This window comes from Eumetopias jubatus, unplaced genomic scaffold (assembly GCF_037043125.1).
Source record: "Eumetopias jubatus isolate StellerSeaLion01/CBP00866 unplaced genomic scaffold, mEumJub1_p1.0 scaffold_6, whole genome shotgun sequence".
NCBI classification, from domain to species: Eukaryota; Metazoa; Chordata; class Mammalia; order Carnivora; family Otariidae; genus Eumetopias; species Eumetopias jubatus.
The window spans coordinates 81,336,484-81,357,324 of record NW_028274812.1 but is presented as its reverse complement, the minus strand read 5'-3'; the positions used below and the strand labels follow the sequence as shown (position 1 = coordinate 81,357,324).

Below are 20,841 nucleotides of genomic sequence, written 5' to 3'. Positions count from 1 at the left end.
AGGTTTTGTCTTAACTCCTTTTGTTTGGAACATATCTCACTGTGTCCTCATTTTTCTGACTCTCTGTTCTGTTTCTATGTATTAGGTAGGTCAGCTACTTCTGATCTTGAAAGCAGTGGTCTTATATAGAAGGCATCCTATGAGGCCAGGTAGCGCATTCACCCCTAGTCACTGGAAACAGGTGCTCCGGGGGTATCCCCTGTGTAGGTTGTGTGTACACCTTCCTTTTGTGATTAAGCCGTGACGTCTTTGGGGTATACTGATGAGCAGGGCTGGCTGAGAGGCCTGGCTGTGACTGCGGTGGCCTTGCTGATGAGTAGGGTTAGCTCTTGGCACACCTGGCTGAGTGGTCCAGCTACACCTGCTGTGAGTATGCTTGTAGGAGAGGCACTGTTCCTGAGGGGTTGCTCACTGGATGTGACGTTGTGGGAGTTGCTTTGGAGGTACACATGGGATTTGGCTGCTTGAGTGGAGGGGTGGGTCCACAGGCAAATGCTGGGGAAGGGTAAGTAGTGCTAATAAGTAGATAGATAGTGTCAAAAACTGGCACCTGCAAGTGTCTGGTCAGCTAGGCTGAAGAAGGGCAAGAAAAATGGTGCTTCCCAGTATTTTCATTCTTGGAGAAACTTCCTGTATATCCTCTCCCTTCCACACATGCCCTAAACTTAGTCAATGAATGTATTTCATGTGTAACCCAGGTACTTTTCAAAGTGCTAAGTGATATAATGCACTGGCCCTTTAAGAGCAGAGTCTTTGTCTTATAGCCCTCCAGCTTTCCCAGAGTTAAGGCCTACTGATTTTCAAAGCTCTTGGAGTTAATCTCTGCTGATTTTCAAAGCCAGGTGTTATGGTGGCTTGTCTTCTTGGTGTGATTCCCAGAGTCAGGGTGCCTAACTTGATCCCTTCACTCCTCAGTGAGGACCTCCACACCTGTGTTATCCCTCCCCTTTTTGGGTCGTCGGCAGGGGATTTGGTTCCCGACTGCATCTCTGGCCCTCATACCCTTTTCAATGTGCCTTTTCCTTTATTTTTTTAACTGTGGAAGATCTGTTCTGGTAATCTTCAAGTCATTTTCGGAGTGAGTTGTACTGTATGTAGTTGTTGCCTTGGTGCCCAAGGGAGGAAGTGAATTCAGGATCCTCTTACTCAGCCATCTTTCCCTGCTCCCAAGTTTTGGTTACTCTTTAATATATGTTGTGAAACATTAATTTATTTTAACCAAAACATAATAATTTGATAATATAAATTAGCATTGTTTATAGCAAAGATCATGAGGAATTTATAAAATTTAATTTCAGTACTTTTGGTTTTTTTCTCTTTCCTTTAGATCGCGTAATGAAGAAAACTGAAGAGTCTGAATCACACCTGGAGTCTGAAATTAAAAGGAAAGTACCACAGAAACGTCACAGTAGCACATATCAGTCTCCGCCTCCTCTGTCTCCTGCTTCAAAAAAATGTTTAACTGATTTAGAGGTGGGTGGAGAAATGATTCTCTGTTGCTCATCAGTTGGTATTTTTATCAGTATTTAGTACTTACTAAATTCTAGGTGATCTTTTCTTACAGGACAAGAAAAGACCTAGAAAAGTTATTTAAGCAAACTTTTCTGCCTTCATTATGTCATTTTTTTCACTATCAAAAATGTAGAACATGTATGATCAGTGCCTTCCTGCAACATACTCCAAATAATAGCTCTCAACCAGAAATATTTTGAAATAATTTAAAATTTACAAAAAGTTGAAGAAATGACAAAAAGATTTTCTGTTTACCCTTCTATTAGATGCTCCATTTTTCCATATTTGATACATTGTTTTCCCTCCCTCTGCCTTCCTTCTAACTTCCGTGTGTGTGTATGTGTGTGTGTGTGTAAGTGTGTGTGTTTCTGCACCATTTGAGTATAAGTAGCAGACATGCCCATTTATCACTTAATACTTTAGTGCATGTTTCCTTAAAAAAGGCAGGGGAGGGGGTGGAGAGGAGACATTTTCCTGCATAACCAGAGTGCAACTGTCAAAATTTAAAAATTAACATGGATACAAAATTACTGTCTAACCCACAACTCCATTCAAATTTCGCCTAGGTAATGTCCTTTATCAGAACAGGATTCGGTTCAGGATTGTGTTATATTTAATTGTTATGATCTTTACTCTTCCTTAATCTGGAATAATTCCTTAGTCTTTCCATGTCTTTCATCACCTTGGTATTGTGGAAAGTATGTTTCTTCATGATTTATGCATTTTTCAAGAATCCTCTGAAGTGATTCTGTAATCTTGTTGCATCATATCAGATTGCATACAATGTTGATTTTCACATTGTAACTTCTATCTTAAGATGTGCTTTCCTAGATTTGTCCTCTGTAAAGTTAATTAGTAGGTATTTCTTATTTATTAATAAGATCAGCTACTGTAAGATAGGCTACTTACTTTAAGGTAGAGTACCTTACAGTAGCTCATGAATTAAGGAGAAGCTACTATGAGGTAGAGGGTGTCCTTATCTTATATTTACTTATGTATTCGTTTATATCAGCACAGATGTATAGATTCCTTTTTTTTTTATTGAAGTATAGTTGACACAACATGGATTCTTACTCAAAAAAGTTATGTTCTGTCACTGTTACTATCTTGATGCTCAAATTGTCCCAGTCTTAGTCCCTGGGAAGTTCTTTAAGCTGGCTCCTCTTTCTTTTTGACACATACACATCATTCTCTTAGTACTTCTCTTAATTTTTGATGTAACCAGATAATCTAGACTTATTTGTATTTCTCTGTCTCAGCTCTAGAGTCATTCATTTCTCCAGGGAGCCATTGTTCCTATAAGTGGTGGAAAGGTATTTTGGCATTAGTTATGCTCGTTGCAACTTGGTATCATGTTTATAGACCCTCTTAGTGGACAAAACTAGTAAATATATGTGTGTTTATATGTTAGTATTTAGTACATGTTAAAATCCCTGAATTCATCTGGAGCTGCCTTGAGATTGAGTTGAGGCAAAAAAAAAAAAAAAACCCGAAAAATAATAAAATAAACTGATAATTCCAATTCTAGTCTAAAGCCACAGTGTTTATCTTAGTCTTTCCCACTTTGCATGTTTGTAACTTCCTTCTCTGACTGAGAAACCTGACTTCCATCATACCCAGTGTATTTACTTATTGGCTTCAGTTGCTTTTTATTTGATTATTTTCCTGGCATGCCAGCCTAAGCTTGGCTTAGGCCATACTGGCATTTCCCCACTACCTTGCCCACTGCTTGATTCAGGTAAAGAAGAATAAGAAAAGACAAAAGCTCCCCCAAGACACAACATCCTTCCCTAGGCATGCAAGCTGAAAACATCAGAATTTTTTTAACATCCAAAATACATCTTTCTTTTTCTTTTCACTTCCATGCCCATTGTTCTTATTCTGTTCTTAGTGAACATGAAGAATAGATTCTAGCCACCCTCTGTGTAATTTTTAATTCTTGGACAAGATTAGTGGAGTTTTTTTCCCCCACATGTAGTCTCTGAAATGCTACGCTCTGTACTGCTTATAAGGAAACACAGTCTTTGATATTTAATGAGATTATACATCTTAAGGCTGTTTACTAAAAATGATGTCTCAGTGGTTCTCATCAGAGATAGGCTCATTCTTATTAAGTATAATTGGTTATTATTTATGTATAAAGCCTGGCAGATAGTATGTATTAGTGATTTTGATTTATTTTATTTTGTAAAAGTCTACCTACAAAAGGGGGGAAATGATAACTTTAATTAGTCTTTGTTTTCCAAAAGAAATTATATCTAACATGAAATTGTTATGGAAATATACAACTTTATACACACTTCACTAAAAGTAATTGAGCAGTATTGAGATTCTAGTTTTGAAATTCCTAGGTTGATAAAATTCTGAATCTCTAGTTTTTATCATGAAAAATTTAATATTATATTCGGTTCAGCTAACCTGCATTTTGTTTTTAATTGTTGCAAATAGTTCCAAGGTATGTGTTTCTTAGCTGATGGAAGCCATATGATAATAACTCACAATATATTTCATTCTGTATTTTAATATCAGAAATTTTAACAGTGTGTGCTTTTTCTGTTTAATATCGATTTTATAAAAGGAAATACGTGGAAGTATCACCTTTTCATGTGGTTTTGTTCATTGAAATATGTCCTATTAATCTTTATTACAGACAGTGAAAAATTGGAGGCAGTCAGTACCCAGCTTGATCATTTTCATTATGAAAATAGTGGGGTTTAGCTTTTTCTTAGACGCTTAGGTATTTTATTGCAGGGTGGTATATAGATGGAGATTACTTCTTTATTTATGAGTTTTCCTTTTAGGTGCCTTGGTACATGGCCGACCATTTGCAGTTCATTAGTGAATAATTGCATTATTTCATTTAAATATAGAGTTGACCCTTCAACAACACAGGAGTTAGAAGTACTGACCCCCTAAACAGTAAATCTGCATATAACTTTCAACTCCCCCCAAAATTTATTAATAATCTACTGTGTTGACTGGAAGCCTTACCAACAACACAGGCAATTAACACATATTTTGCATGTTATATACTGTATTCTTACTGTAAAGTAAGTTAGAGAAAAGAACATGTTAAGAAAATCATAAGGAAGAGAAAATACATTTATAGTACTATACTGTATTTATAAGAAAAAAACCATCATGTAAGTGAACCTGTGCAGTTCAAACCTGTATTGTTTAAGGTTTAACTATACTATTATTTCTTTCCCTTATTGACAATAGGCTAAAATTTCAGTTAGATAATCTGTCCCATATTTGTGTCTAACCAGTTGTTTGCATAGTTCACCTGCTAACTATGTGTCCTAAATACACAGGGCCCTATCAAAAGTGCTATGAGAAAAATAAATTCCTTAGACCTAGACTCCACAAGTAGTATAACTGAATTCTAGACAAAACTATGTACTGGCAGAGAAAGAGACATGTTTTTTTTGTTTTTTGTTTTTTTAATCTACCTATGCTGAGTTAGTGAGCTGATGTTCTCTTTGCCTTGGTTGAAGCTTGGTTTCATTCTTTGTTGTTAATCTGGGGTAGATTCTTGAATAGGTAACATAGTATAATAGAACGGCTTTTTTGTGGGTCATGTAGGACAAGGTAAATAATTTTTGTCAGTTTTCCCATCTTTAAACAAGGAGATAAGACTACAACAGTGGGCTTTAGACTTACTCTACGTATTTTTGAGTTATAAATTTACGTAGAAGAAATGTATAGACTATAAGCATTTAGCTCAGTGAATTTTGAAATTTATGTTTACACAAGTGATCATATATAACTACCACTTACAGGTCAATCCTTCTACAACTGCTTGATGACTTCTGTCACCTAAAAGACTTTTTAAAACAACTATATATTTTCTTACGTATTTCTAAGTTGACATTCAACATTTTTTGTTTCAAGTTTAAATGGTTACATAGGATGTTATAGTTGACACAGTAAAAGGAGTAACATTTTAAAATAGAGTGGTTAACTCACTTTCTTCATATATGGGTCTGGTAGCATCCAAATACTATAGCACTTAATAATTGTCTCTAAAATCTCACTGCCAGAAGTATTTATCCACTTATTTCCTATGATATAAGGCTTGAAGTGTTTAAAAAAATTTCTTCTTGATTGAGTTATTTTGGTTTTTATTGGTAGACTTGATTAAAACTGTTATAGTTTGATAAGTAATTATTTGACATAAAAAGTAAAGTTATTGGAAATGTATGTCTTAATTAGAGACATTGACTGTTTTCCTCAATTCCTGTGTCCATGAATAAATATTATGTTGCATATTCAGATAGGATTCAACATCGCTTCATGTTTTTCCTTTTTATAGTCATATGCGCTAAAGAACCTTTTTCACATAAATAAGTATATGAGTATGAAAACAATCCTTGAACTCTTAAATTATATGTCCCAAATCTCAAAGGAAGCTCTACCATCAAAAATATTTTTAATAATCTCACAGTTGTAATCTAGATTCGGCCTTCCTTAAAATATTTTTGAAGCACTGTCTTAGAAATCAGTTGTCTTGTAAAAGTTTTTGTTAACCAATATTTAGAATTGATTATTTTTTCCAACATTTAAAATTGTCCTTTTGTTTGGTTTCATGGTTTTTATACTCCAGGGTAGTATACCGTTGTAATATTTCAAATGGAAGTTGGGTGCTTTTTTTTTTAAACTATGAGAACAGTTCTGGCAGGAGATAACTTTCCATTAGAGGCATAATCAAGTCAGGTTTTGGAATGATATGTGGAAATGGAAGATTTAGATATTTATTCCATTAAGATTATTTATGCTCTGTATGCCATAGAAAATCTTTATGTCACCATTGAGTAGTATACATGGACTAGATGGGTCCAAAAATTCCTTCCAGCATCCTGATGCTAAATCCCAAGTAACATGATGTATTTAGTATTTAGCATTTTGTGGTAGCCTTGGTGATGATGATGGGGAGTAAGAGATTTAATTTTGAGATCTTACTTTTTATTCCATGATGTTGAAATAAAATGCCAAGTCTTTTTTTTTTTTAATTCTTTTGGAACTTAAGGTTTCTAAACAGTGTGGGTATTGTCCAAAATGTGGAAAAGAAAAGGAAAATCAGACCAAATGCCAAAGTTTTGTGGTATTTTTTTTCCTAAGGATTTGCAAAGAAATTGCAGACAAGCTATAACTTTGAGTGAATCTGCTGGACCATTATTAAGAACATCAATTCATCAGAATTCTGGAGGACAGAAGGCACAAAACACAGCATTACCATCCAAGAAGTTTTATGGCAACAGTGTGGGAAAGATTCCAGTTGATATTATTGTGAATTGTGATGATAGTAGACAGAATTATTTACAGACTAATGGGAAAGTCATTTTACCTAGGGCAAAAGTAGCCAAAATCACAAACCTGAAAGAAAGGAAAACAAGCCTGTCAGACCTAAATGATCCAAGTAAGTATTTTACTCCCTTTAGTATTACTTATATCAATCCAATATTTTTTACATATATTTTTAATGTGAGCATGAGCATATTTGAGAAGTGTAGTTTTAATAGGTATCTCTTGTGTCAGTTATATAACATGTTTTTTGGGTAGATGATTAAAACTGTCCATGTAGTTGGAAAATAACTGACTTTGTTCTCATCCTGTCCATCTTAAATAGTTAAAAAAAGAAAAGCACAGAACTTGGCCCTAGTCATAGGTCAAATGCCAGTTAATGCCCAACTTTCTAACTTTGGCTCAGTTAATTTAATCTCTCTGATTTGTAAATGGATTATTTCCTGCCTGACAGTGTTTTTGAGGAAGTAAATAAAATAACATTTAAACTGCCTAGCAAAGCCCAGTAAATAAAGTATTTGATACACAGAAAGGACTCAGTGAAAACTAGTTCCCTTGCCACGTTTACTCTTCCCCTAAATCTTTTTCCTACCTTTAGACATAGGTGCATATATGTGTGTATATGAAATGCAGTCCTGTTTGTAATAAATAGCCAAAGACTGGAAACTCAGGAAGTAGTTGAATAAACTATAGTATACATAGCTGCAAAAGGAGAGAAAGATCTCAATATTCTGTAGAATGATTTCTAAGATCTTTAGTAACATGAATAAAGTGAGATACAGATCAGAGTGAATATGTGCTGCCCTTTATTTGTGAAGGGCGGGAGAATGAATATAGGGATTTTTTTAAATGGAAAGATATACCAAAAACATTTTTAAAAGTAGTTGGTTAGAAGGGAGGAAACAATGTAGGAATTAGGGCTAGATGTTAGATATTTCCAAACAAGCTCTTTTTTTGTAGATTTGACTTTGGAACCATGTAAATGTTTTACATGATTATAAAACAAAATTAAATTGGAAGTTTAAAAAAAAAACAAAACCAAGATGAAACTAATAAACCTATTTATGTATCTGGTCGGTGGCTTGAACACACAGGAGAATTCTTTCAAGTGAATTTAAATTAAAATAATATTGTGGCTATACATTCCTAATGTAGTATATTTTAAGGTTGAATAGAACTGCAAAGAAATGCCAAGTGTACTTAGTAATTATTAGTATTAATAATATTGGTATTGTTATTTTTAAACACATACATTGATAAAGCAATAAGCAATTATAGTGTCTCCAGAAACCAAGATTTTCATTGTTAATGAAAGGGAGTTCAAAAGTAAAATCAGAGAAATAAAAATCCCATAATTTTAAACTTGAATTGGACATAGTAGTGTGAGATTATTATATATATTCTCTTAAATAGAAGTGAGCAATCCTAGTTCCCATATTTGTGTTTTTTGAATACCATTTCTCAGTAAAAATAACTAGAACTTCTCAGAGAAATGGCTGACTCCAAGTCAGAGCAGGAGTATATTTAATAGATCTAGATCATCTACTCATGTCAGGAAGCATGGAAGCAGTCAAAAATGACTATGGACATGTCAAAAGGACACAAGAGCTAAAAAAGAAAGGGCTCCTACTGACCAGTAATGGGACTACTTGGGTCACAAAACGTATAACTATTTATTGAAATATGTCAAATATATTAAAATTAATTAGCTCATAATGATATCCCCTCAAAAGAAGAAAAGCTCTCCATTGGTTACCTTTGGAGGTTGCTTAGTTTCCAAATCATTACTTTAAAAACTGGTAAATAAAAGGGGATAAAATTTTAAAAAATTTTTTAACCTGGGAAATATGTCAAGTTCTATTTTAATTTGATTCAATATAAAAACCTTAGCTCATACCAGTACATTAGCTTATTTTTCAAAAAGAACTCAGGGGTGTCTGGGTGGCTTAGTTGATCACGCTTACAAGTCTTGGTTTCGACTCAGGTCATGATCTCAGGGTCGTGAGCTTGAGCCCCACATCAGTCTCTGCGCTCAGCTCAGAGTCTGCTTGAGATTCTCTCTCTCTCTCTCCCTCTGCCCTTCTGCTTGTGCTCTCTCTCTCTCTCAAATAAATCTTAAAAAAAAAAAGAACTCAGTTAAAAAAAATGATTACTGTATGATGAGTGTCTAACCAACATTCTGTTATATTATGATGGTGTTGGTATTTGATGAGTATTTTATGATACATTTTAGTGTTATACCAGTACAATATTAAATATTGTTAATGTCATTTGAATCTTTCCTAATGGTGAGGTTTTTACATTTTAATGGTTAGATATGAAGAAAACTCTCACTAGATAGTTACTGGGTACTATTACTGAGCCAAATGTCATATAGGAAACTTAACCATCCTGAGGAGATTTCTAAGGTGAGAGAACTAGAAGTTAATAAGGCTAAGGTGATAAGTTAAAAAAACAAAATAAATTTACGTGGTTTTGAGGTGCCCTAAGTGGTTTAATATTCAGAGCTTGACTTAGGACCCTATCAACTGTGAATTAAAACCATAAAGCATAAATTTCATTCCCTCCCCTGCTCAAAAAAGGAAAAAAAAAATTGAAGACTAAGCATTTCCCATTAAAATACATGGAAAAATATGTTTTAAGAACCTTTTTTATTAGTAGTAAAAAATATCATTTATTGAATGCTTATGTGCCTTGCTTTGCATGTGAGGTAGACATGAATACATCCCATTTTATAAATGAGGCAACCTAGGCTTAAGGAGATTAACTTCTCAATATTATATACTTAGGGACTTGTTGGAGTTTAGATTTTCATAAAACAGGTTTTTCTGGTTCTAAAGTTTGTTTTCCTTATATACTTCATCATTCTTAAATTTGTGTTCCTATTAAAGTAGCTTATTATAATGAAACTTTTATTATGTCTTGGGTGGTCAAATAGTAAATAAAATGTACAGTGTCTCAAGTAGTGGTGATAAATTCTGTGTAGAAAAGTGAAGGACGGTCCAAGGAATAGAGAGTGCTAATTGTTAGGTGTCAAGATGAGGAAGGGTGCTATTTTAGGTAGGTGGTAGAATAGGTACCTTTGATAAAGTAACTGTTGAAGAGAGCCCAGAATGAAGCAAAGAGAAGGATGTGCTGATATCTATAGGAACAAGATGGAATATAAGTACAAAGATCCTGTATTAGTGTGTTTGGGTTTCCATAACAATACCATAGACTGAGTAGCTTAAACAACAGAAATTTGTTTTCTCACAGTTCTGGAGACTGGGAGTCCAAGATCAAAGTGCCATCACTTTGTAGACAGCCACCTCCTCAGTGTGTCCTTACATGGCCTTTCTTCTGTGCTTGCATAGAGAAACCTCTGCATTTCTTCTTATGAGGACACCAGTCCTATTAGATTAAGGCCTCACTTTTATGACCTCATTTAACCTTTATTAACCTCATTTAACCCTCTTATCGGCTGTATCTCCAAATATAGTCACAGGGGTTTAGAGCTTTAACGTATGTATTTTGAGGGGACACAATTCGTCCATCATAGACCCTGATGCAGAATCTTATATATCAGATAGAATATACAGAATGAAATTAGCTATGAGAACAAGATTTTTAAGTATATGGTGTCTTTGCACACTTCCCACTTGTTTTGCAATTACGGTGTCATTGAGCACAACCCTCATTTATTTTAAGTTAATAAAACAAGAGCCATGTAGTATGATTCTATCTGTTGCAGCATTGGGGCTTTTAAATGAATTTTTTATATAGTAGATAGAGAGGTTTTAATGTCCCTGAAGCACTGTAAAATTATCAGTGGAACAGTATGCTTCCGCTTTAATATATATGTTTCTATATGGTTTTTCATAAATGAATTATGCAATTCATGAACTTTTTTTTAAAGTTTATATATGTCAGGCACTGTGCTAAACCTTTTATATATTAAATCGTTTGTTCTTGTGACAGTTCTTTGAAATAGGTACCATTTTTGACCCTAATTTCACAGAGAAGAGAAACTGAGGTAAACAGTAAATAAAAAACCCTAACTTTCAAATATGTATAAATCTGCTTAGACCTGCTAATCTGGCTTACTAGGTTTTTTGTTAATGAAATGGTTCCGAAAAGATCCAGTTTAGCATTTGCTCCTGAGACTAGACAGCAAAATAAAAAAGACAGGTGGAGTGATGCTGGGATTATGCCTCTCTGGGGCCATGTGTATTACTCAAAAAATATTAACTAAACATTTACATAGGGGATTCTAAAAAAAAATTGCTTCTACAAGTTTATGTGTTCTTCAACACGTGATTTTTGAATTCTTTTTCTTCACCGGTGGTTTTAGACTCAGAATATAGCAGTGAACAAGGCAATGATCCTGCTCTCTCATAGTTTTTATGTAGTGAGGAGAGAGCAAGTAAACATCTACAACAAAAAACAACAGAAAATTTATATCACTGTTGTTATGAATATGCCAAGTACCTGTGTGCTTACTTTAGATTTGGATAATCAATCAAAAAGCTAATATTTGATGACAGAAATGCAATTAGGGGAATTGCAGTCCAGACAAAAACAAGCTGTGGAGTTTGAGGAACAGAATATAAATGGATGGTGTGCCTAGAGCAGAAAGAGGGGATAATAGAGTAGCATAAGAAAGTTGAAGTAGGCAGTAGCCAGATTATGTACATTTATAAACCATAGTAAGGAGTTAGAGTTTGACTCAAGTGCCTTGTGGGTGGCTCTGGGGAATTATGATATAAAGATGGGTTTGATAAGACCAATAATGAGCAGAAGGTCTAAGAGCAAATTCCCTTCATAATATCTTTTCATGCCCATATTCACTTACTCCACAGAATTTACTGAGCAATGAACACTGGTCCACATTCTCCCAAGGACCAATTATGATTTTAGTGATTGCCTATGTGAAATAAAATTATTTGGTCACATGGAGTTTCACACACATTTACAATGCAGATTATCTTCATTCTTGAGACTTTCTAGAACCCTGAAATAGATCTATGATAAACATTTAAATTTTGCTGTAACTTGTATATATTTCCTGTGTGGGTGATGGTAATGGACTACAGAATAATTTCATATTTGTATATTCTATTTAAAAAAAAGCTAGTTCTTATGCTTTTTTTCCATTTTTAATTGTCTCCAAATTTAACTTTTCATCAGATAGAATGGATTGTATCTTCATTCATTTTTATTAATCTCAGTTCTGGAAGAGATCCAAAGCAGATTTGGTATATTTCCTGCTTTGGTATAATATATTTACATATTTAACTGACAAATGAAATACCTGAAGTATTTAACATTTTCTTTATAGTAATTTTGTCCAGTGATGATGATGATGATGACAATGACAGGACTAACAGAAGAGAAAGCATATCTCCTCAACCTGCTGATTCAGCATGTTCTTCCCCAGCACCATCCACTGGAAAAGTAGAAGCAGCACTAAATGAAAATATCTGTAGAGTAGAGCATGAACTAAGAAGCATTCCAGCAGATTCAGAGTTAAATACAGTTACATTGCCAAGAAAAGCAAGAATGAAAGACCAGGTACTTTTCATATTTATTGCCATTTTTTCAGATTAAGTCCCCCCTTTGGGATGTAAATACTTTTTTTAGAGGGAAATTTGGCAGTGTCATTAGGAGAAAAAGATAAATTATTCATTCACTAAGTGCGGCTTAAAATAACCAATTGGAAGATTATTTAAAAGAACATTAAAACATATACAAAAATAAATTTCTGTTAAGTTAAAAGCTTAAAATGTGAAAAATTCAACAAGAAACAACATCAACTTTATAGTGAAATATAAGTATGAACAAGTATATTTGTATAATCTAGTGGACAGGGCAAAGTCATTTTTAACTTGGATGTATTATACTATGATACTATTGTTTGCTATGTTTTATTTTATATTTTAATATATAAAAATTTCAAAATGTTCAGGTGGCAAAAGATAACAGAAATTATGTGTTTGTAATTTGTAAAGATAGAAAAAGACAGAAAATTCAGATGAACTTAACACTTTAAAAATTAATACAAAATCAATTAATATGGACTGCTGGCTAGACTCCAAGGGAAAGGGTACTTTTCTGATTTGCAGGTGGAAAAGAAAGTTGTTATGGCCTTTTGGGAAAGGCAGTTGTAAAAACATCTATTAAAATTTTTGAATGTGTGCTGAATGACCAAAATATTCATTCCCTAGACTCAATCTCAAACTTTTCCTTACAGAGAGGGAGTATCTAAGACCATATGTGTATACATGATTATTGTCAAACAAATGCAAACAGAATCATTGTTCATCAATATGAAGTGGCTGAAGAAATTATGGTATATCCATACTGTAGACTATTATGCAGCCATTGACTAAGAATTAGAGCTGTATAAATGACTTTTAGGATTTCTACATGGTATTGGTAGGTAGGAATACCAAGTTACAGAAATTTATGCATATTTTTTATTTTTAGAAAAAACTTTTAAAAAATAAAAACTTGTATGTTAAAAAATTACATACATATATATGTCAGAAATTGTTATCAGTATAGATAAAAATATGGAAACATACATACTTTGTTGTTAAGATGGAAAACAAATGAAAAAGTAACTATAATGATGCTAGAAGAATATGGATTATTTTTAATATAACTTGGGAATGCCTTTTCAAGCATTTCAGCCAAGCAAAAATAGTAAATGAAGAGATGAATATATTTTATTAAATGGAAAGTACAGAACAGTGTACCAAAACACCATAAGCTGAATTTGATAGGTAAATGTGAGTGGGGGAAAAACAGTGAACTGTGTGACAGTGTGAGTTTGTGCTTTATGTATTTTTTGTTTCTTAAAAATCAAGAAACGGAAGCAAACCATAGAAAAATGAGTAAGGAAATGAATATTTTTAAAAAGGTAATGAAGTATTGAAAATGAAATTAAAATACATTTTGTTAACTGTTCAGATTGTTGGAAATTTTTAAAGTATGTAATAGTGTTCATTTTGGTTAGTGTTTGGAGAAATGAAAAGTTGAGTGTGTAAATTGGTATAGCTATGCTGGTGGGCATTTTGACAGTAGTTATATATAATACCATGATTAAGCTGCAAAAATGCTTGGAGGAGAATAGTGTGTCATGGGGTAAGGTCAGAAAGAACTCACATATCCAGCCTAGGATGGTTCAATGAAATAAATAATGAATTTCCATATGATGGAATTTGTGGGTGAACAGTTTTCAGACTGGCACACTGAATAATAAGGGTTCCTCAGTGCTCTCTTAGAGGCTTCTTGGGAGGATGTAGACCACCCACTTCTAGACTCAGTCTCTCCACTTTGGATTCAACTGGAGCAGCTCTTAAATTATGTATTTTATTAATGAGCTAAATAACATTTCATTTGAAGAAATAATTCTGAAACTAAAAAAAGGGCTTTAAACCTCTTTAATAGGTTTCTGTTAATAATTTCAGAAAATATTCATGATTAATCTGTAATAAGCCTGAAAAAGCAGTTTGCAGGTGTGTGTGTGTGTGTGTGTGTGTGTGTGTGTGTGTGTGTGTGTGTGTGTGTGTGTGTGTTTGTTTTAATACATATTTTTTCTTATGCCATACATCATAGAAATGTCTCTAGAGGGACGATGGGAGAATAGTGCCTATCTCTATGCAGTGGATTTTTTTTTCTTGCCTTCTGTCAAGATCATGTTTTATTCTTGTGATAATAAGATTTTTAGCATAACTTCAGTACCATCAAATTATATACTCAAAATAATATATGATGATTAATTTGCATGTGGAAGTGGCTGAAATCTTAATAGATCAAGTACTTTGACATTTTAAAATATATAAAGAAGAATCTTTTTGTAAATAACCATTCACCTAAGTACCTGTTTTCTAAAGAATTCCTGATTTAGGGATGCCTGGATGGCTCAGTCAGCTAAGCATCTGCCTTCTGCTTGGGTCATGATCCTCCTGGGATCAAGCTGCATCAGGCTTCCTGCTCAACGGGGAGTCTGCTTCTCCCTCTGCCCCCCACACCCTTTCTGCTTATGGTCTTTCTCGCTCTCACCTCTCTCTCAAATAAATAAATAAAATCTTAAAAAAAAAAAAGAATTGCTGATTTAATCCAAGCATTATAACCACTACCACTATTCCTAGCTAACTTTCATCTAACATTTTACTGTGCATGAAGCACTGTGCTAAGCTGCTTATATACATTAGTTCATTTGAATACTCAGTATTTTACAGTTTAGGAAATCAAAACTTAAGGAGTTATGTTTTAAAAATCAGATAATTAAAAGGTGGTATAGCTATGATTTGAACCTAGGCAGTCTGATTCCCAAATTACCGTTTCTCAATTCTGTGCTATTAATGGAATACCATGTAATGACTAGATATAAGGTATAGCTGGACAAAATAGGAAGGATTTCTATTATATGAAATCAATAAATATTCTCCTGTTGAAGTAAAATCAGTCTCTTATGTTTTGATAATTACATTTTTTTATGTTGCGTCCTCTTTGCATATGTGTACTTAGTTTGCAGCCTTGTTCTAGTTGCTTAATTAAGTGAAAATTTATTTTTCTTTTTCAGTTTGGTAATTCTATTGTCAACACACCTCTAAAACGTCGTAAAGTGACGTCTCAAGAAACTTTAGTTGATCCTGTATCTTTAAGCTGCCAAAGTTCCTTTGACAGTGTCATTTTAAACTGTCGAAGTATACGAGTAGGAACACTCTTCCGGCTATTAATAGAGCCTGTAATTGTAAGTACATTCTTAAGCTTTTTACTGTACTAATTATGAGATTCAAAATTCCATAGGTAAGGCTAATATATAATATTTTAAAATTTTTAAATTAAAATGTTTAACTTAATAGAATATTAAAAATTATTTCAAGATTTCAAATTGCTTTAAGAGAATATAGACAAGTATAAACAGCTCCTTACAATAACAATCAATGGGTAAAAACTTGTAATGTTTAAGGTAGTAACATATTGTCATAGAAAGATACTTATTCTCATTAAGTTAGAAAACCAGTATGTTACTATTTTATTCTCATGCCAGTTCAGTGCATGAAAAGAGTATTTTAAAGAATGATAATGAGAGAAAGAAGGATTCAAAAGCTTTGGGGGCTGCAGAAAAATGTTTTTGCAGCATTAAGACTCTTAGAAATAGATGATTGGAATAAATTGCCACCCAAGAGGCATTGTGCTTTTGGACTAGTTCAGTGTCCACAAAGCCTAAAGGACTTTCTATAGTCCTTATTGTACTTGTCATACTTGTTAATTCTGTTGCCACCAGTCTAATTCAAATGCGTATTTTCTATTTGAAATTTTAATATAATCTCCTTAACCAGCCTTCTTAGTCATCATTTTTCTTTTTTCTGATGTATTGTACACATTATTGGTAGATTAATCTTCCTATAGCACTGCACTTAGTTTGTACCTTTTATTCTATAATGACTTAACTTGGTGTCCCCAGCTGTCAGTTTTCATCTGTTCTTTCAAACCTGGTCCCCTAGTATTGTTTCTTATACATAAAGCAGAGTCTTTAAGAAAACACATTGTATTACATCAGGAAAGTTAAAAGGTAGTTTTATTATTACTATTTAAATTATGGTAAGTAGTAGTTATTTATTTTCTAAGAATCATAGTTTCATGATACAATATGATCAAAAGGAACAAAAAGACCTATAAATTAATGTAGGAGAAAATTAATTATGGACCTGATTTCTTACTAGAGCAAAGCTGTATGGGAAACCTGCATTTTTTTTTTAATCATTAACTCCAGCTTCTCACCATTAAAAAAAATACTCCAGAGATTTAAAGCAAATTATATACAGACTACAATACCCAGTACCCAGTAACATTGTAACATACATCAAGGTTGTCAGGGATTTATGAAATGTGTGTTTTGTTACAAGTCTTCATAGTATAGATTATCTTTCCTGGTTTCTGTCAGTTAATAAAAATGTCATTCTAAGTCAAAATACCTCAGAAATTCTCAAGGGTACCCTGTAGGTTTTATGGTTTTTCCCCAAATTAACACTGTTATTCAGAACTTTTCAATATGATAATTAAGGTTTTGCTGGTAATTTAGACATTTAGTTGAAAGTTGCATATTTGGTCTCAAGGTTAGCTAACAAGAACTACATTGGGGCGCCTGCCTGGCTCAGTTTGTAGAACATGTGACACTTGATCTAGGAGTTTAAATAGTCTCCACGTGTGTTAGAGATTACTTTAAAAAAATACATTGAGGGGCGCCTGGGTGGCTCAGTTGGTTAAGCGACTGCCTTCGGCTCAGGTCATGATCCTGGAGTCCCGCGATCGAGTCCCACGTCGGGCTCCCTGCTCGGCGGGGAGTCTGCTTCTCCCTCTGACCCTCTTCCCTCTTGTGCTCTCTATCTCTCATTCTCTCTCTCTCAAATAAATAAATAAAATCTTTAAAAAAAAAATTAAAAAAAATAAAAAAATACATTGAAATTGGAGTAAAAAATTTTTTTACGTGAAAGTTGCCAAGTTAGGTTATATATGATCTAGTGAAAGAAACTAACTTCATGAATTTATTTCAAGAAATAAAAGACAGATTTTTTAAAAATTTAAATAAAGGCAGTATATGTAATATAAAATGTGTTCATGCAGGGTTTTTTTTTAATGCTAAGTGAAATATTTCAGCCAATAAGTAGTTGTATTTATAATGTGGAATTTTGTAATCTATGGTATTAACTTTCCCTGTACCATGGGATTTTTCAAGAGAATGTTCTTTGATGAGGTATAATTAATCTGCAATTTCTTCAGATAATGTATTAAAAATAAAGATGATTTGGGGCACCTGGGTAGCTCAGCCACTTAAGCATCAACTCTTGATTTTGGCTCAGGTCATGATCTCAGGGTCATGGGATTGAGCCCTGTGTCAAGCTTCGAGCTGGGCATGGAAGCTGCTTGGAATTCTCTCTCTTCCCCCTCCCTCCTCCCACCCCTCTCTTTCTCTCTCTTGCTCTAAAAATGTTTTTTTTTTTTAAATAAAAGATGATTTGACATTTTCTTCTTGAATATAACTTCCTTATGTTTTGTAGTGAAATAATTTATCTGCCATGTCATCATTAATCTCAAACCAATTTTAAATGTTTTACTGTTTTATGTACTTTATCAAATCTCATTTATTATTGGGTAATTTAATTATTTTAAATTCATTCATTGCAAGAATTGGTACTATCTGGAAGTGCCAATTTTAAATCTTTTTATTTTATTTTTAATCTTTTTTTTTTAAGGATTTATTTGAGAGAGAAAGAGTATATAAAAGCAGGGGGAGAAGAAGGGGCAGAGGGAGAGGGAGAAGCAGAGTCCCCACTGAACAAGGAGCCCGATGCAGGGCTCGATTCCAGGACTCTAGGATCATGACCTAAGTCAAAGGCAGGCACTTAACTGACTAAGCCACCCAGGCACACCTTTTATTTTATGTTAGGTTAGGTTAGATTATTCTTAAGTAAGCTCTCTACACCATCATGGGCTGAACTTATGACCCTGAGATCAAGAATCACATACTCTACCAAGTGAGCCAGCCAGTTTTATTTAAAAGTAGTGCCTTTAAAAGGAAATACTTTTATTTTACAGGAAAATGGCTTACATTGTTAGGAATACCATATATACACAAATATAATGCAATTCCTCATTTTTCCAATGAGAAAATTGAGAAGATATGAAACTAACTTAAATTTAGAAACTCTTGGAGATGATGGTGAAATAGCCCAGTGTCTACTTGTAATTTAGTTACACATAAATTTTTAAATGACAGATACTTAGACATGCTTCTGTTTTTATATCTCATATGACAGTGTTATTTAAATGTTTCCATTTTGGTGTTTATGTCATCCTTATTGCTACCTTTTGAGTCATCTAACAATTTAGCATATTACCTTCAAACAGTTTTTAGAAGGTATGTTTTGTGACATGCTAGACTTTGCAGGTGTTGTAATAATTACTAAATTTATTTTATATTTCTTTGCCTTCTTTTTCTACATTGTGAAAATTTTTAAACAGAAGAGTTGAAATAATTTTACAGTGAACACTTCTAAAACTCCCAGCTAGATTCTGCCATTAGCATTTTACTAAACTTGCTTTTCATGTATCTGTTCATCTTTCTCTATATCAGTCCAACTTATTTTTAAGTAGGTTCCACACCCAATCTGGGTCTTGAACTCAAAATCCTGAGATCCAAGAGTTGTATGCTCTACTGAGTGAGCCAGGCTAATTATGTCCAAAGTCTAGAATGTCCAATTAATTAATTTTTAAAATTTTAGTGACCATAAAGTGTAATACTAGTTTCTGGAGTGGAGTTCAGTGATTCATCACTTACAAACAACACCCAGTGCTCATCAGAAGCCCTCTTTAATACCCATCTCCCATCTAGCCCATCTCCCACCCACCTCCCTCCATCGATGCTCAGTTTGTTCTCTATTGTTAAGAGTCTCTTGTGGTGGGGTGCCAGGTTGGCTCAGTCGATTAAGCGTGTGTCTTCAGCTGGGGTCATGATCCCGGGGTCCTGGGATCAAGCCCCGTTGTTGGGCTCCCTGCTCAGCGGAAAATGTGTTTTTCTCTCTCTCCCTCCTCTCCTCCCTCCCCTCGTGCTCTCTCTCTCAAATAAATAAAATCTTAAAAAAAAAAAAAAAGTCTGTGGTTTGGGGGCACCTGGCTGGCTCAGTTGGTTAAGTGTCCAACTCCAGATTTCATCTCAGGTCATGATCTCAGGGTTGTGAGATCGAGCCTGGTGTCAGGCTCCAAGCTGGATGTGGAGCCTGCTTAAGATTCCTAAAATTCTTTCTCTCTTCCTTCTGCCCCTCTTCCCCCTCTCCTCCTTTCTCCCTCTCAAAAAAAAAAAAAAAAAAGTTTCTTATGGTTTGTTTCTCTCTCCTTTTCTTTCTTTTCCCCCTTCCCATATGTTCTTCTGTTTTCTTCTTAAATTCCACATGAGTGAGTCAGATGGTATTTATCTTTCTCTGACTTATTTCACATAGCATAATATGCTCTGGCTCCATCCACGTCATTGCAAATGGCCTCCAGTTTATTTTTAAATGCATTTTGAAATTCTTGTCTACGTTTTTCATTCTCTTAATGTTAACACACAAAGTGAGTATTAATTCAGGATATAGTGGGCTTAATATGTCTTCTCTATGTTAAAAGAATTTAGTTAGAAAATCACCTTTTAGGGGCACCTGGGTGGCTCAGTCGTTAAGCATCTACCTTCGGCTCAGGTTATGATTCCGGGGTCCTGGGATTGGACCCCACATTGGGCTCCCTGCTCTGTGGGAAGCCTGCTTCTCCCTCTCCCACTCCCCCTGCTTGTGTTCCCTCTCTCACTGTGTCTCTCTCTGTCAAATAAATAAATAAAATCTTTAAAAAAAAAGAAAATCACCTTTTATAACTACCAGTAATAACTGATTGAGACAAGATCTTCAGTGGATGCTAAAGCCATTAGCAGAAAGGTTATTAGGGAACAGGATATTCACAAGCTTTCAAGTATCTCTCTACAGATTACTATTTAATTACTAAGGGTAAAATGTATCTTAACAGCGGAAAGACCTGGCACATTGCCTTTGCCAAGTGATTAAGCTTGTATCAGTAATGGGACAGCCTGACATCATGTGCCTTCAAGTATGATATAGTAGGAGGTATAAAACATCACCTGTATGCTATATTTGCTGGAAATGTGTGGCCTGAATTTTAAAATGAGGCAACACGAGTTCAAGATGTCTGTTTTGCAGAACCTAGCCTGGATTCTTCAATGATCATGTCATGAAGAACAGAAGGGGGCAAATTTCTGGTCCTGACTGGGGTAGACAAAAAAGACAAATGTAACCTTCACAGAATCATGGATTGGAGCACAATAAAAGGGGCACCTCGGCGGCTCAGTCAGTTAAGCATCTACCTTCGGCATAGGTCATGATCCCAGGGTCCTGGGATCCAGCCCCACGTTGGGCACCCTGCTCAGTGGGGAGCCTGCTTTTCCCTCTCCTGCTCCGCCGGCTTGTGCTCTCTCTCGCTCTGTCAAAT

The 20,841-nt window shown here is 34.4% G+C and overlaps 1 protein-coding gene across 4 annotated transcripts in view; it reads left to right on the top strand.

Annotated features, from left to right (window-relative positions):
- SENP6 (SUMO specific peptidase 6) overlaps positions 1 to 20,841 on the top strand; it is a 109,977-nt gene that overhangs the window by 57,753 nt on the left and 31,383 nt on the right. For 3 of the 4 annotated variants that reach the window (XM_028097626.2, XM_028097628.2, XM_028097627.2), the window contains 4 exons: positions 1,328 to 1,473; positions 6,634 to 6,931; positions 12,134 to 12,366; positions 15,386 to 15,556. In XM_028097626.2, coding sequence (XP_027953427.1) covers positions 1,328 to 1,473; positions 6,634 to 6,931; positions 12,134 to 12,366; positions 15,386 to 15,556 — 848 coding nt within the window. The remainder of the gene's footprint in view (positions 1 to 1,327; positions 1,474 to 6,633; positions 6,932 to 12,133; positions 12,367 to 15,385; positions 15,557 to 20,841) is intronic. The other variant, XM_028097629.2, reaches the window with a different exon arrangement.